This window comes from Diospyros lotus, chromosome 6 (genome assembly GCF_014633365.1).
Source record: "Diospyros lotus cultivar Yz01 chromosome 6, ASM1463336v1, whole genome shotgun sequence".
In the NCBI taxonomy this organism is placed as follows: Eukaryota; Viridiplantae; Streptophyta; class Magnoliopsida; order Ericales; family Ebenaceae; genus Diospyros; species Diospyros lotus.
This window is the reverse complement of record NC_068343.1, coordinates 13532767-13547381: the sequence shown is the minus strand read 5'-3', so window position 1 is coordinate 13547381 and position 14615 is coordinate 13532767. Positions and strand designations below refer to the sequence as shown.

At 37.2% G+C, this 14615-nt stretch overlaps 1 protein-coding gene across 8 annotated transcripts in view; it reads left to right on the top strand.

The window, feature by feature from the left end:
- Positions 1-14615, top strand: part of LOC127804306 (uncharacterized) — a 45709-nt gene that overhangs the window by 21198 nt on the left and 9896 nt on the right. For 2 of the 8 annotated variants that reach the window (XM_052341160.1, XM_052341154.1), the window contains exons 4-5: positions 13759-13822; positions 13927-13983. The exons of 3 other annotated variants lie outside the window; for them this stretch is intronic. In XM_052341160.1, the coding sequence (XP_052197120.1) occupies positions 13759-13822; positions 13927-13983 (121 nt within the window). Of the gene's footprint in view, positions 1-13522; positions 13620-13758; positions 13823-13926; positions 13984-14615 lie in introns of all 8 variants that reach the window. 3 more of the 8 variants (XM_052341158.1, XM_052341152.1, XM_052341155.1) reach the window with 2 other exon arrangements.

Below are 14615 nucleotides of genomic sequence, written 5' to 3'. Positions count from 1 at the left end.
TTTTAATGTTAGATTTTGCTTTTTGCCTTTATTCCATGTAATATAGCTGATATGAATACACCGTAATTCAAATTTTATGGTGGATATATGTTAGTGATGAAGCAAAGAGAATGAGTATGACACTGATGTACAATGAAGATGTTTATGCATATGAGTTGGGCTATAATTCACAGAGGTACTAAATTTTTTTATATTTAATTTACAATTTTAATGTTGGATTTTGCTTTTCACATTTATTCTATGTAATATAACTTTAGTTTTAATTGAGAATTTGTTTGATATTGATTTTAATAAAAAATTAAATTTACATGTTGATGCTCTTAATTATAAACAACTAAAAACAATTTCTTTATAAAATAAAAATAAAAATAAATACAAAAACAACCCTCATAATTTATGTAGGATGATTTCTCTATTTTTTGATTTCAAATTTAAAATGTCACTATTTTATGTTAAAAATAAAATTATTATTATTATCATTATCATATATTCTATAAATTTTTTTGTAATTATTTGTCCTCATATACCTTAAAAACTTCAAACCCAAAACCAAACAAATCATTTATCAAGACCCAATTTACCTAGAAGCCCACTTAACCCAACATCAATGGTGAATACATGGCACCAGAAAATAATAAATGCTATTTTATTTTTAATTTTATCAAAAATTATTAATTATCATGTATCAAATTTTCACATTATGTCATCTTACTTAATTTGGTATTTTGTCTATGTATTATTATCTATAAACTGTTCTTACTCATGTGTCGTAGTCAATGGCAGTGGTGACAAGTAAAAGTTTTAATACTTTTGCCATTTAATTGTGTCTAAATCTCCAAAGCCTCTTATTTTCCATTGCCATTGCACCGAATGTATTTTAGGAGTTGTTTAAAAAGAAAGTGAGAGTAAGGGTGATTTGTTATGGAGTTATCTAAAAAAGTAGTCTGAGAGGGAAGATACTATTTGTTTGGAACTATTTAAAAAGAAAGTGAAGGTGATCTATTTGAAAAGAAACTATCAATCGGATGTATTATTTGATATTTAATTTTTAATTTAATTTATTCATATTGTAAAGCATTTACTGATGTGTTTTATTATATAAATTTAATATTTATTTTTATTATAAAACGTTAACAAATATATAGAGATGGGAAATGGATGGGGTGGGTTGGCCCAGCCCGCATCTCGCTTGGCCCACCCATTTGGTGGGCTGGGCTGAATTTGACCTGCGAGGGAGATGGGTTGGGCCAGGGAAATGGAAAGTAGGGCTTGGCACGGCCCTATGGCCCTTAATAAATGGGTCAAAACGGGTTGGGCCGACCTGTGGGCCGATTATCTAAGCCGGCCCATGAGCCATTTATTTTTAATTTTTAAATATTTTTTTTATTTTTTTCTCAAATGTAACTAATATTTTTTAAAATATGTTTATAAGTATAGTAAACATTACAGTAAAATTATGTTTACAACATAATTTTTAATTATTATGTTTGAAATATGTTTATAACTAATTACAAATATAATTTTTTAAATAATTTTTTATTTTTTGTGGGTCAAGCCAGACCATTTTAGCAGGCCAGTTGATGGGCCGACCCACAGGCCATTTTGATGGACCAGTCGCGGGCCACATATCACTGGCCTGGCACAGCTCTTATTTTGCTGGGCGGGCTGGCCCGACCCATCTGGTATAGTACTGAGCGGGCCCGGCTCATGGGTTGCCCCGCCTATTTGCCATCTCTACAAATATACAATAACTGTAATTTTTATTTTTTGTTTAGTATTTATAATTTTTTTTCTTGCTCTTATATTTTGATTTGTATTATTAGTGAACATTATAAATTTTATATGTTTATTTGTTATTTGAGTTTTGTAGAATGTTTAATATAAATAAAATTATTATAATATAACATATATAAATTATAACTGTATTTTAATCTTAATATTATTTATACTAGGCTAGTAAAAATATATGAACAAATATATACGTACGGCCAACATTGTAACGAACGTCTGTATTCATTCGTATACAAAATTTGTGTAAATGTACAAGAAAAATTGTAAGCACATCGCTTCCCCATTAGCGATTCCCCATCAACGTTGATCGGATCAGGTGAGGAACAAGCAATATTGTATATAAGCCCGATTACTCTCCTCAATCCTCATCCCGTTGAACGCAACCCGACCTAGGGTTTTGGGAATTCTTCTCTGCAGCCAAACAAGCACAATGGAAGTCGCCACCTCTCGGAACCACGCCCCCAAGCGGAAGCGGGACTACCCCACCGCCGCCGAAGAGGATGACGACTCATTTGGAGAACCGCTCACCGGTCGGAATGACAACGGCGTTGATCTGTCCCTCCTCGAGGCCGTGGAGAGGTCCCAGAACGCCGTCGAAGTGCTCGACCTTAAAGTCCTAAAGAAGCTCGTCCTCTCGTTCGAACGCCGCCTCAAGGACAACATTGAAGCCCGCCTCAAGTACCCCGACCAGCCGAGAAGTTCGCCGACTCCGAAATCTTGCTCCACGACGAGATCATTAAACTTAAACTCCTCGCCGGAGGTCCGGAGCTCTACCCGGACCTCGTCAATCTCAACACCATCCCGTCTATTCTCGGCCTCCTGACTCACGACAACACCGACATCGCCATTGACGTCGTCAGCTTGCTCCAGGACTTGACTGACGAGGATGTGCTCGAGGACAACGACGAGCCTGCTCAAGTCCTCGTCGACGCGCTTATCGAAAACAATGTCCTTGAATTGCTTGTTCAGAACTTGTTGAGGCTATCCGAGACCGATCCCGACGAGATGGCCGCAGTGTACAACACGCTGGCGACGATTGAGAACTTGATCGAGGTCAAGCCAGCGGTGGCGGAGATGGTGTGCGAGAGGACGAAATTGATGAGATGGTTACTGGGTAAGATCAAGGTTAGAGAGTTCGACAGTAACAAACAGTATGCCTCGGAGATACTGGCCATTTTGCTGCAGAATAGTCCGGGAACCAGAAGAGGCTGGGGCAGATGAATGGCGTGGATGTGATGTTGCAGGCGGTTGCGATGTTCAAGTCGCGTGACCCGAAGACGCAGGACGAGGAGGAGATGGTGGAGAACTTGTTTGACTGTCTGTGTTGTTTGTTGATGCCGTTGGAGAACAAGGAGAGGTTTGTGAAGGCCGAAGGGTAGAGCTGATGATTATTATCATGAATCAGAAGAAATCCTGTTATGGGTCCGCAATTAGGGCTCTTGATTTTGCAATGACGAACTATCCACCAGCCTGTGAACGATTTGTGGATGTGATGGGGTTGAAGACTGCCTTTCCTGCTTTCATGGGTAAGGCAAGTTCAGGTCTCTTTCTCTTTTCCTGTTCTTTGAAATCGAGTGGGTTTTGTTTAGCTCATAGTGGATAATAGAAATGGCTGGACAGATTTATCAAGTTTCAAGAATAAAAAATGACTGAAAAGCACATATCAATATCAGAAAAAAGAGAAGTATAATTCTTAGTTATATGCTGAATTAGTGAAGTTCTTGTTTAGGGGGATTACTTCATCAATGCCATTTCTTATGCATTTCTACTGTTGGCTGTAACTTCGTGAACTCTTGCTTGGTTAACCAAGAAATTTTGTTAACTTGGGTAGGAAATAAATATGGCTTATTCCACAAAATATGAATGCAGAGGGCATGAGGACTCTCCTTGGCCATTTGGTTAGCATGAATGCTGAAATTGACACCATGCCAAGTGCTTGAAAGTTATTTCTACAAATATTGGTGTAATCCCAGTCGTCCACCGCACTCAATCTAACCCTCAATCCTCACGATCAATAGACAAATTCCCACACACTAACGAAGAAAACAGAATATAGAAATAGAAACATACACACATACAAAGTCGGGATTTATCCTGGTTCAGTTCTTCAAATGAAGAACCTATGTCCAGACTGCCTTTGGCCTTTCTCCACTATCTTGAAAGCACAATCGACGATTACATCACATGCACTGCTGTCTGATCTCTCACAGCCCTACACACACAGGCTATATAGACTCCCGAGATTACAAAGCACTCTACTTTTCTCTCACACACAGCACAATCTCGACCTCTCTCTCTTGCCCAAGATAGGAAAAACCCGTGCCTCCCAATGAGGCCCCGACCCCCTATTTATAATACATAAGGGGTGGACATTACAAGATGATATCGCGATAAAACCGGTACTCTACTAACCAACTTAACAGAAAACTAACTAGTGAAATTCCTAATACATCCTTGACAAATACCCTCCCGAGCCTTTTAACTAATCTAAGACAAATGATTTAACAATTGGTTTAAAGGATGAAGGACCTGTCCACAGCCAGCGTGCAATTTGAATGATTATTATTTTCTGTTTTCTTTCTTTTCTCTTTGTTATTTTCTGCATGTGGAGAACTTCTGAATCGCTGGAGTCATTGAGGAAAAGCTTACATTCATGGATATTAGCTACAACTTTGGTGCCTAGTTGTTTTCTCCGTCTCATTATTTATATATAAAAAAAACTCAGCACCATCAAGTTTCCCATCAAATTATGAGGTTTTTGTGCAAAACTAAAGAAGATTAGTGTCACAAGTTCCATAAGTGGTAAGTTTAGGATTTATTGATTTTTGATGTTGAAACAGAAGGTTCAACCTGTCTCTCTCTCTCTCTCTACCCAAGTTATTAGGGATTTACACAGTAAGGAGACCTTCGATTTTTAGGGTTTTCTGGGAATGGTATCCTTGATGTAGTAGTAACAAAAATATTGAGCTTTTGGCCTGTGATGCAGAATAACTATACTATACATATACATGTATTATTTGTATTTTCTCAGTAATAAATCTAACAAAAAGTTTGTCAGACCCTTAGAAACAAGGGAATTCTCTATCGAATCGGTGAGAATTGGGTAGGAAATTTTTTTGGGGGGGAATGAGAAGAAATGCAGGGGGAAAAGAGAAGAACAAAAAACGAGGAAAGGATTGAGAGAGAATTGAGGCAGGATAGATCAGAGTTCTTAATTGTATTGATAGATGCCTCCAAAATGAGCGGGATCAATTTATATATTCATCCACACCTCTGGAAAATGTGCCAATAGCAACCCAAATACTCCTATAAGAGTACAATTGACAGTAGCTTATTGAACTGCCTATTTTACAATGTACAAGTCTCTAATACTCCTATAACTGTAGGTACATTAAAATTTCCCCTTGCTTAAAACATTTCTTGTCCTCGAGAAATTCAAACATTTCTAATACTCCTATTGTTTCTAAATTTGTATAGTTTCTTTTTGGGTCGTTCCTATCCTCTATAAGAGGACTTGTGTATACTGAATTAATTAAGAAAGTAGAAGTATTCTTTTTCTCTACAATATTAGAGATCCCAGGAATGTGGTTTTCCCATGGGAATCACATTCCCACCTTCAGACTTGGGAAAGTTACTTTCCCAAGTGATGGGAATGTGATATATATTTTTTAAGACAGATCCACCTTTAGCCAACAATATAAAACCCTCACAGACAGATCTACCTTCAGCCAATTTATTTTCTCTCAACTTGTTGAGGTCGATACAGGTATGATTCTTCTCCGTATTTTCTCTTCTGCGCCGTTTCTTCACTTTCTCTTCTCCTCTCCATTTGTTTCTCCAATCTCCTTTTGCGATATATATAATATGCTATGTTTTGTTTGCATGACTCTAGTTGTTTGGTTGTTCCACGAATCTGCTTTGTGATCTTGCTTTGTGTATATATATTTATATAATATGTTTTGTATATATGTAATGTTTTGTGTGTATATATATAATATGCGTTATATATATGATGCTTTGCATATATATAAAAAATATGTTTTGTATATATGTAATGTTTTGCATGTATATATAATATGTTTTTATTGATGTTTAATTTCTCTAGTTATTATATATTTTCAAACAATAAATATATTATTACATTGTTTTGATTTTTCGTTATTATGTTGTTTTGATACATATTTATTTAAATATAATATTTTAAATTATTAATACTTAATAAATGTCTTTTATGCACACAATTTATATCATAAGTCAAAAGGGTATTTTTGGAATTTTTGAATACTTTCCTAGGAAAGTATTTAAAATACCAAACACGTTAATTCTACTTTTCCAAGATTTTAACCATACTTTACCTTGTATACCGACATCAACATTAGTGATTCCCAGGAATCACATTCCTGGGATTTTAATTGGTGGGAAGGCACCAAAAGCAACCTTTTGATACTGTTCTGGCAATTGTAAAGCTGGGACTTATGGCAATGTGGTTTGAGGTTTTGAGAAGCAAAGAATGAACTACTAGTAGAACAAATATGTGGAACCTGTTTTGAAAAAAAAAGAAAAGGAAGGGAAGGGCAGTGAAAGGTAAATGATGTTTCAAAAAATAGGTCCAAATACCATATCATGATTTAAATGGCAACAGAAACATCATCATGAGTCCTGTGTATTATGTGTCTACTTATCACAGGGAGGAGGCCCTCATGCTGTCTCTTTAATTTGCAGAGCTGCCACTGAAGTATACAGCCCATTTCTAGTCATTACCTTGTTAGAACTTATTTGAGACTTTGTTCCCTTCTGTCCTATTCTTTTTCATTAGAAGGTTTCAGTTCCTTGTTAGTGTATTGTTGAGGTTCTAGGAGAGATCAACCACCCATCGCAATAAGCATCTTCAGAAGACTTCAAGCTTGCTCCCAATTTGTCAGAAAGCTTGAATGCCAGCTTGAGCATTGGAAAATGGTTATCTACATGCGTTTACTGCTTCTGCTGATATTGCTGGTTTTCATCGATCCTTGTGATGGTTTTCTTTTTGCTTTTAGGTGTTCATTAGTTGGTAAGCTCTTTGAAATATGATATGTTTACAGTTTTTGATCTTTGTTAAGAAGCGAGTGGCTTATTATTTACACATTTCACGGACTTCAATTCTTTTGAAAGAATTGATAATCTTAACGTGTTTCACTTTCTTGTCATTTTTAATCTTAATGTGTTTCACTTTCTTTTCATTTTTTCCCCTGCCAGATTCCAATGAGCAAAAAGAACAAGAAAAAACGCTACAAAGAGGAGTTAGAAGAGCGCCTCATATCGCTAATTGCATCATTATTTGGTATGAAGAAGTTGGAGATTTTTGTTTTGAATGTTGATTTATGGCTATCATTTATTAAATGCATATAAGTGCTTAAAAATCCATTGCCCTTTATTTGTTACTTATTAAATTATGATAGCTCCATCAACTAAGTATATTTTGGTGATCATAGTTGATTGGCATTTCTCTAATTTTAGATGATCAATTGATGACCTGGGTAGCACATCGTATCTATCAACGAGGAAGCAGTCGATCTTGTTGTTATTCTCGGACAAGATCCAATCAACAGTGATTAGGATTAATTGGCAGTGATTGATATTGGTTTCCTAAACCAAAGATGTATCTTCTAGAAGATAGGTTGCTGTATATTTCTATGATTTGTTGTATCCTAGAGTATATAGTTCCAAAGTCAAATTTGGAAACTTCCTTATTTTGGTTCGTAGAAACTTCCTAATTTGGTAGGAAGTCTTGTATATATTTTTACCTAACCCCTCAAAGGGGAATAAGATTGATAGCCCTTTTATGTCTTTTAGAGTCATAAGATTATAGTTGCTGATTTTTTTGACTATTGTGGCCTACATCAATCTTCTTTTCAAGATAGTATGTCTAATACACAAAACCCTATACCAAACTCAGTCGATTCTAGCAACACAACGGAAATTCCATTTGCTAGAACCAATAGCGGGGATCAGGGGGAGAGTTACAAAACCTTCAAGTAGCTTACCGGTTGAATGGTAAGATCTACTTGAAGTGGTCCCAATTGATTTGCATGTTCCTAAAGGGAAAGGGAAGTTGAGTAATTTATTGTGGACTGGTCCTAAGGAGGAAGATCCAGCGTTTGTAGCATGGGACGGGAGGATTCCTTGTTGATGTCCTGGTTATGGAACTCTATGGTTCTAGAGATCAGTGATACGATAATGTTCTTAACAATAGCCAAGGACATTTGGGAGGCAATCAAGCTTACCTACTCCAAGGTTCGTGATGCATAATAGATCTATGAGATAAGGACCAAAGTGGTAGCCACCAAGCAAGGTACAAGGACCATCACGGAGTATGCAAATCTATTGTAGACCCTATGGCAAGAGCTGGACCATTACCAATGCTTGAAGATGAAGTGCAGTGAGGATGCTGCCTTACAAAAAAGATTCGTAGAAAAGGAGAGGAGGTATAACTTCCTAGCTGGCCTAAACATAGACTTTGATGCGGTAAGGGTACAAATCCTCGGTAAGGAGGATTTGCCTTCCTTGAATGAGGTTATTTCCATAATACATGTAGAAGAAGGAAGAAGGGGAGTTATGTTAGAAACTTCCTCGGTGGAAAGCTCTGCCTTGGTGTCCATGAAGGCTTAAAATCAAAACAAAGGGCCTAGAGAAGAGAAGAAGGCTATGGATAGAGACTCTCTATGGTGTACTTACTGCAAAAAGCCTAGGCACACCATAGAGAAATGTTAGAAGCTCCATGGAAGGCCACCCAAAGGAGGACCATCAAAAAACGTAGGGCAAGGTTAGGTGTATATGGCCAGCATACATCAACTCCCTGAATAGAAGGATTAAGAACAAAGAGAGGCACTAGAGCTCAACAGGGCTGAGATCGAAAGATTGAGGAATTTTTTGGGATCCCTTGACAAGAAGGTTGAGAAAGGTACCTGCTCTCTTGCTCTCACAAGTACTTCTTTCCCTTTTTTTTCCTTGCATGCTTCAGAACTAGTTCACCAAAACTCTTGGATCCTGGACTCTGGAGCCTCAGATCACACGACTCATTTTTCCCAATTCTTTATCACCTATAGTCCTTGTTCTAGCTCTAAAAAAATTACAATGACAGATGGATATTTGACCACTGTCGCTGGTTAAGGGATGTTCTTCTTAATGAAACCCTTAAAAATGTCTTTCATGTTCCTAAATTATTTAGCAACCTCATCTTTATTTAAAAACTTATTTTGGACACTAATTGCAATGTTGTTTTTCATTCAAATTTGTGTGAGATATAAGAACAGGGCATGAAGAGGATGATTGGGCTTGCTAGGGCTAGGGCTAGGGTTGGGACTGGACTCTATTATCTTGAGGAATCGGGTGAGTAGGACAAAAAAGAGAATTTCTCTTATGTCTTGCTTGGGTCAGTCTAACAAAGACCAATTGTGGTTGCACCATTATTGGCTTGGCCATCCTTCCTTCCTAACTCTTAGGGTGATGTTTCCAGATTTATTTAAAGGTCTAGACATCAAAAATTTTCATTATGTTGTATGTGAGTTTGCTAAACACAAGAGGGTGTCTTTTTTCCTCCATCCAATAAAAAGACCGCTCTACCTTTCTCTCTAATCCATAGTGATGTTTAGGGACCATCAATTGTTTCCAATATTTCTGGGGCACGATGGTTTATTATTTTTGTGGATGATTGTACAAGGGTGGTATGGTTATATCTGTTGATAACAAAATCTGAGGTAGGGAAAATGTTTCCTATATTCTATAACATGGTCAAAAACCAATTTAGGGTAGAAATAAAGAGGTTTAGGTTTGATAATGCCAAGGATTTTTTCAATCAAACCCTATTTGTTTTCAGATTAGGACGAAGTTTTCACAAGCCTACTTTGGAAAAAGCTCATGAAGTCCCAAGGAACACAGCTGCACATGTCTTCCTCCTATCGCCTAGAGATAGATGAGCAAACTGAAAGGACCAATCAGTGCATCGAGACGTACGTGTGAGCCTAGTGCATCCTACCAGGTGGCATAAGTGGCTCTCCTTAGCCTAATGGTGGTACAACACCACCCCACACTCTTCCCTGAAAATGACACCATTTGAAGCGACACCATTTGAAGCACTCCACAGATACAAACCTCCTCTCTTACCACTAGGAGGAAGCCATACCTTGGTAGCTACTGTGGACAATTATTTGGCTCAAAGACAGCAGATGCTGCATACCTTAAAGAAGGAGCTAGCGAGTGCCCAAAATCGAATGGAGCAGTATGCAGACAGAAAGAGGAGTGAGAGATCTTTTTCGGTGGGAGATAGGGTGTATCTAAAATTGAGGCAAGCCCAATTGAAGATTATATCCCCCAAGGCAGTCACTAAGCTGAGCCCCAAATACTATGGCCCGTATGAAGTAATAGCCAATGTGGGACAGGTGGCCCATCGACTACAGCTCCTGAAGGGGTCTGACATACCCCGGGTTCCATGTGTCACTTCTCAAACCTTATTCAGGCAACAATCTAGTAAGCTCTACTCTACCCCCAGCAATTCAATCTACTTAACAGGTGGTGGAGCCTATAGCCATAGTAGACAAAAGAGTCATCTACAAGCAAAGGGTGCCAATCACTAAGGTGTTAGTACGTTGGTCCAATCTCCACCTTGAAAACAACACCTGGGATTACCTTCCCGATCTCTTGAAGCAATTCCCTAGGGCGGCAGGGCTATTGTGACTGGCTTGAGGACAAGTAATGTTAGTATGATGGATTTTTGGCTTTCTATTACTTGTATTTTGCAGAATATTTGTACTGGAGAGAAGCAAGAGAGCTTTTGAAAATTCTGAACGTTCTCCTGCTTTTCTTAAGGGAAACATTCTCAGTTTCCTTTTCCTTTGGGTTAGTGGGCCTTTTTGTTTCTTTTTTGATATCTTGTGAAGTTTTAAGATTTTCATGTATCATAAGTAGGTTCTTTTGTATGGAAATTACCCCCTTAAGGTGCTTCTTTTATATACAGTGTGGCCTTTCAAAATGGGAAAAAGATTGAAAGGTGTTACAATTGGGAGCACTGTTGGTCAAGAATTTACCCAATAAACCAACAAATCTGCCCACTCTTTATGCACTCTCTCACCCATTCAACAATATACAACATAAACAGAAAATTAAAGAATTGACAAAGGATAGAGTTAGAGCAATCAAACCACACAATACACTGAGATTTATCCTGGTTTGAACTGGTTAAAACCAGTCCTACATCCAGCCTTCACAGAGAGCGCAATTCACTATAATCTTGATGAAATCAGTACATAGAAATCACTCATAGCACACCCCACAATCCTCACTGAAAAACCGAGAACCCTCACTGCAAGATTACAAAGATGTCTCTTCTATCTTTTCTCTAGCAATACAGCTCTCACAATCAATGAGTACGATCAGAATCTTAGGCCCTCGACAGACTTCCCCAAGCCTCTTATTTATAGACATAAGAGGCGTGAGTTACAATGAGGGAATACTAGGAATACCCTATCTGCCCCTCACTTAAATTTACATGCAATTAGCATTTTATTTCCTAATTTGCCACTGCCGAATATTAGCCTAATATAACCTAGTCCTTCTAGAACATCCAGCCACTCAATACAAAACTTGAATAACAAAAGGTGATTTACTTTGCATTTATGAAACCAAGTTGGATTATTCAATGAGTGGTATTTTTGATCCTTTGGATGTGGGGTGATGCATAAGGTTAATGTGACGATTGGTTCTGTCTGTCCTTTCTCTGTTTCTGTTAAGGTTAGTAACATTCTTGACAGTTTTGAGTGGTCATCTCGTGGTTCTCAGGGGAGTTGGGATAAAAGCTTATCATGTTCTGAAATATTGGGCGAAAGGCTTCTGGGGTTCCCTTCTGTGTCTGTTGAGGGATGTCAGTGTTATTTGCTTCTGTGATGAGTTTATTCATTAACTTGTCAAATTTCAACTGAGTTTATTCATATAGTAGAAATTCATTCCATATGGTTTTGGTTGGGTAAGGTTTATTCCATGTATTGTGCCATTAGATTTTTCATTTCTGCTGATTGGGGAAGACACTTCCCTGATGTTAGTCAGTCTTCACTTCCTAGAGTTCTGTCTTTATCACTCTCTCTTTTTGTTGTGCAGTGGGGTATACTCCTCGGTCCTTCCCCCTTTTATTTTGAGAATATGTGCTTGAAGGAGGAAGTGTGGAAAGGTTTTCAGACGTAGTTGGAGGGTGGCGGGAAGGGTGATGCAATCAAAGCAAATAAAAATCCTGGTTTCATGTCATTAGGAGTTTCTAATTTTATCTAAATTTATTTTAGTTTTATTAGGACTTATAGTGGATTTTGTGATAGAATTTTAGTGGTATTAGGTTACCATATTAGGTAAGAGTAGTTCTAAGAGAGTTTTGATGGTTGTGTTTTATGAAACCTATATATATACGGCTCATTGTTGCAATTGGGAATATGTTTTTTGATTGATTGAATAATTCTTCTCTGCTGAATCCCTCCCCCCCCCTCAAAAAAAAAAAAAAAAAAACTCTCTCTCTCTCTCTCTCTCTGGGCCTTCCTTCTCCCTCTATACATCTTGATTTCTTATCTTTCTCTTCAATTTTCTGCCATCTTTTTGTTGTTCTGGATCGAAGGATATGAGGTAGTTGGTTAAAGTTTCGGAAAAATGACATTGGGAAATGGAATAAAGAGAATCTTGTTAATGTTACTTAGGATTAGTTGCCTTTTTGGAGCTTTTTCTTCCATATTCTTGGTCTTTAGTTGGTTATGCTGTCTTATGTGATGGAACTTCTGTTTGTTTGGGTTGCACACCCTATGCATCTAGTTCAGAATAGATTTCCTTTGAGATGTGGCAAATTTGGAAAGATACAAGCAGTATGGCCTTTGAGATGGGAGCATTTAGTCCATTCTTTTAACAGGTCTAATTTGGTTTCTCTTTCCTGTGGTGCTGAACTTCTGTTCACTTTTTTTTTTGGTGTAAAAATAGCAGCAACTAGATTTTGAAACTGTAGACAAAGACGCCTTGCCCTTTGGATTATCCTCTATTTATAACCTTATAATTTACAGCTTAGGAATCTTAAACAAAAGGAAAGAATACATAAGGGAAGTATATAAATCTTAAACAAAAGAATATACAAGAATCATCCTAATTACAGCTCACATACATTCATGATTCTTTAGATTTGATTGCTTTGTTGTCTTTCTTGATTGCCTCCATGGAATCTGCCATTTACAGTGGTCAACCTTTCCATAATAACCATAGGTTTACAGCTGTAACAGCTGTCTTGCCAGCCCTCTTTTACCCTAGATTCCAACATTTTCCTTTGCTTACTGTCTTGATGACCTTTTTTTGTAGGCTGTTCTGTATTGCTGCTTCTTGTTTTGTATAGGGTTTGCTTCCTCTCTGGCCGTGGTTTATTTGTTTGTTATCACTATGAGCTTTCCCAAAGAACACTCTTATATGAATGGCTATTTTTTATTAGAATTGGTGCTGTTCTAACGAGGTATATTTGTGTGCTATGGGTTGTATATTCTGTTTTTTAAGAAGGTCCATACTGGTGGTCTTTCATTTGATTAAAGTGTCACAGTTATCATTCACTCTTAAATACATTTTGTACCCTTTGATTGCATCGAACTGAGGATGCCCATCTGTCAAATACTTCTTGTTGTTTGCTGTTTCTGGGTTCTTCTTCTCAATAACGATTATTATTGTTAATTCTATATTTCTATAACAGGTGGAATTTCAAGGGGTTCTAGAAGGGAAAGATTGTTGAGTAAATTTGTGGAGAATGAGTGTGAAAAGATAGACCGGCTTATGGAGCTTTATACGAGGTTATTCCTTGTGTCCTGTCTCTTTAACCATGCAAGTAACAGTTGTAGGGTCTCTAAACAATCTTCTCCCAAGCAGACATGAGTAGTTTTCTTCAAGGCTTATATTACAGCATCTTTTGACATTAATTTTTTCCCCCAGATACTCTAATAGGGTGAAAGCAGAGACTGAACGGATGAATCAGCTTGAGCTTGAGGATTTAGAGGTAATTTTTATTTTGTAGTGCTCATGTTATAACCATTGCATTGTTTAATCTCTCCAAGTCACTTCTTCAATTTAAAGTTGATTTGCATGCCTTAAATAATGCAGATGGATGAAGATGAAAAGTACAACCGGAAGCTTGAATCTGGACTTTACACTCTCCAGGTCTGGGATTTGTTGTAGTTATACTTATCAAAAAAAAAAAAAAAAGAAAAGAAAAAAGATATGTTGGTTTTGATCTTCTCTATCATGTTCTTTTGATTAATATTAATTATGTTAGGTATGCTATGCAGGATTTTGTGGGTCCTGTGCAGTAATTTATGGGTAGACTACTACAAGATTTTAAAGCATTACTCTGTTTTTGTCAAATCTTTAAATTCACTACTAACAGAATATATTAAAAATTGGAAATCTCATCAGATCAGCACTAATATGCAACATCTTATTAGGAACTGGAATTTCTATCTAATTTTTTCAGAAAATTGATATTACAGTAATATTGCATTTATTTGCCTCAAGAAGCTTTTGGATCTGCCTCATAAAAAATGTCCTAATATAAGCAGAAGGAATTAAGATGCTGGCGGCCAGCTTCAGCTCTACCATCTTGTTCAAGCTGACATTTTCTTGCTGTTATTTCAATTTGATAATGGTTTGCTGATCTATGCTTTCTTGTAAACGTATTTGACACAAAAGAAGAGAAAATATGGGTAAAAATGTAATTGAGAAGCCATGTCTCATGGGTTCACATCCCAAAAGCAATTGTTTCCAGGTGTAACTCACACAGGACTATACTCATG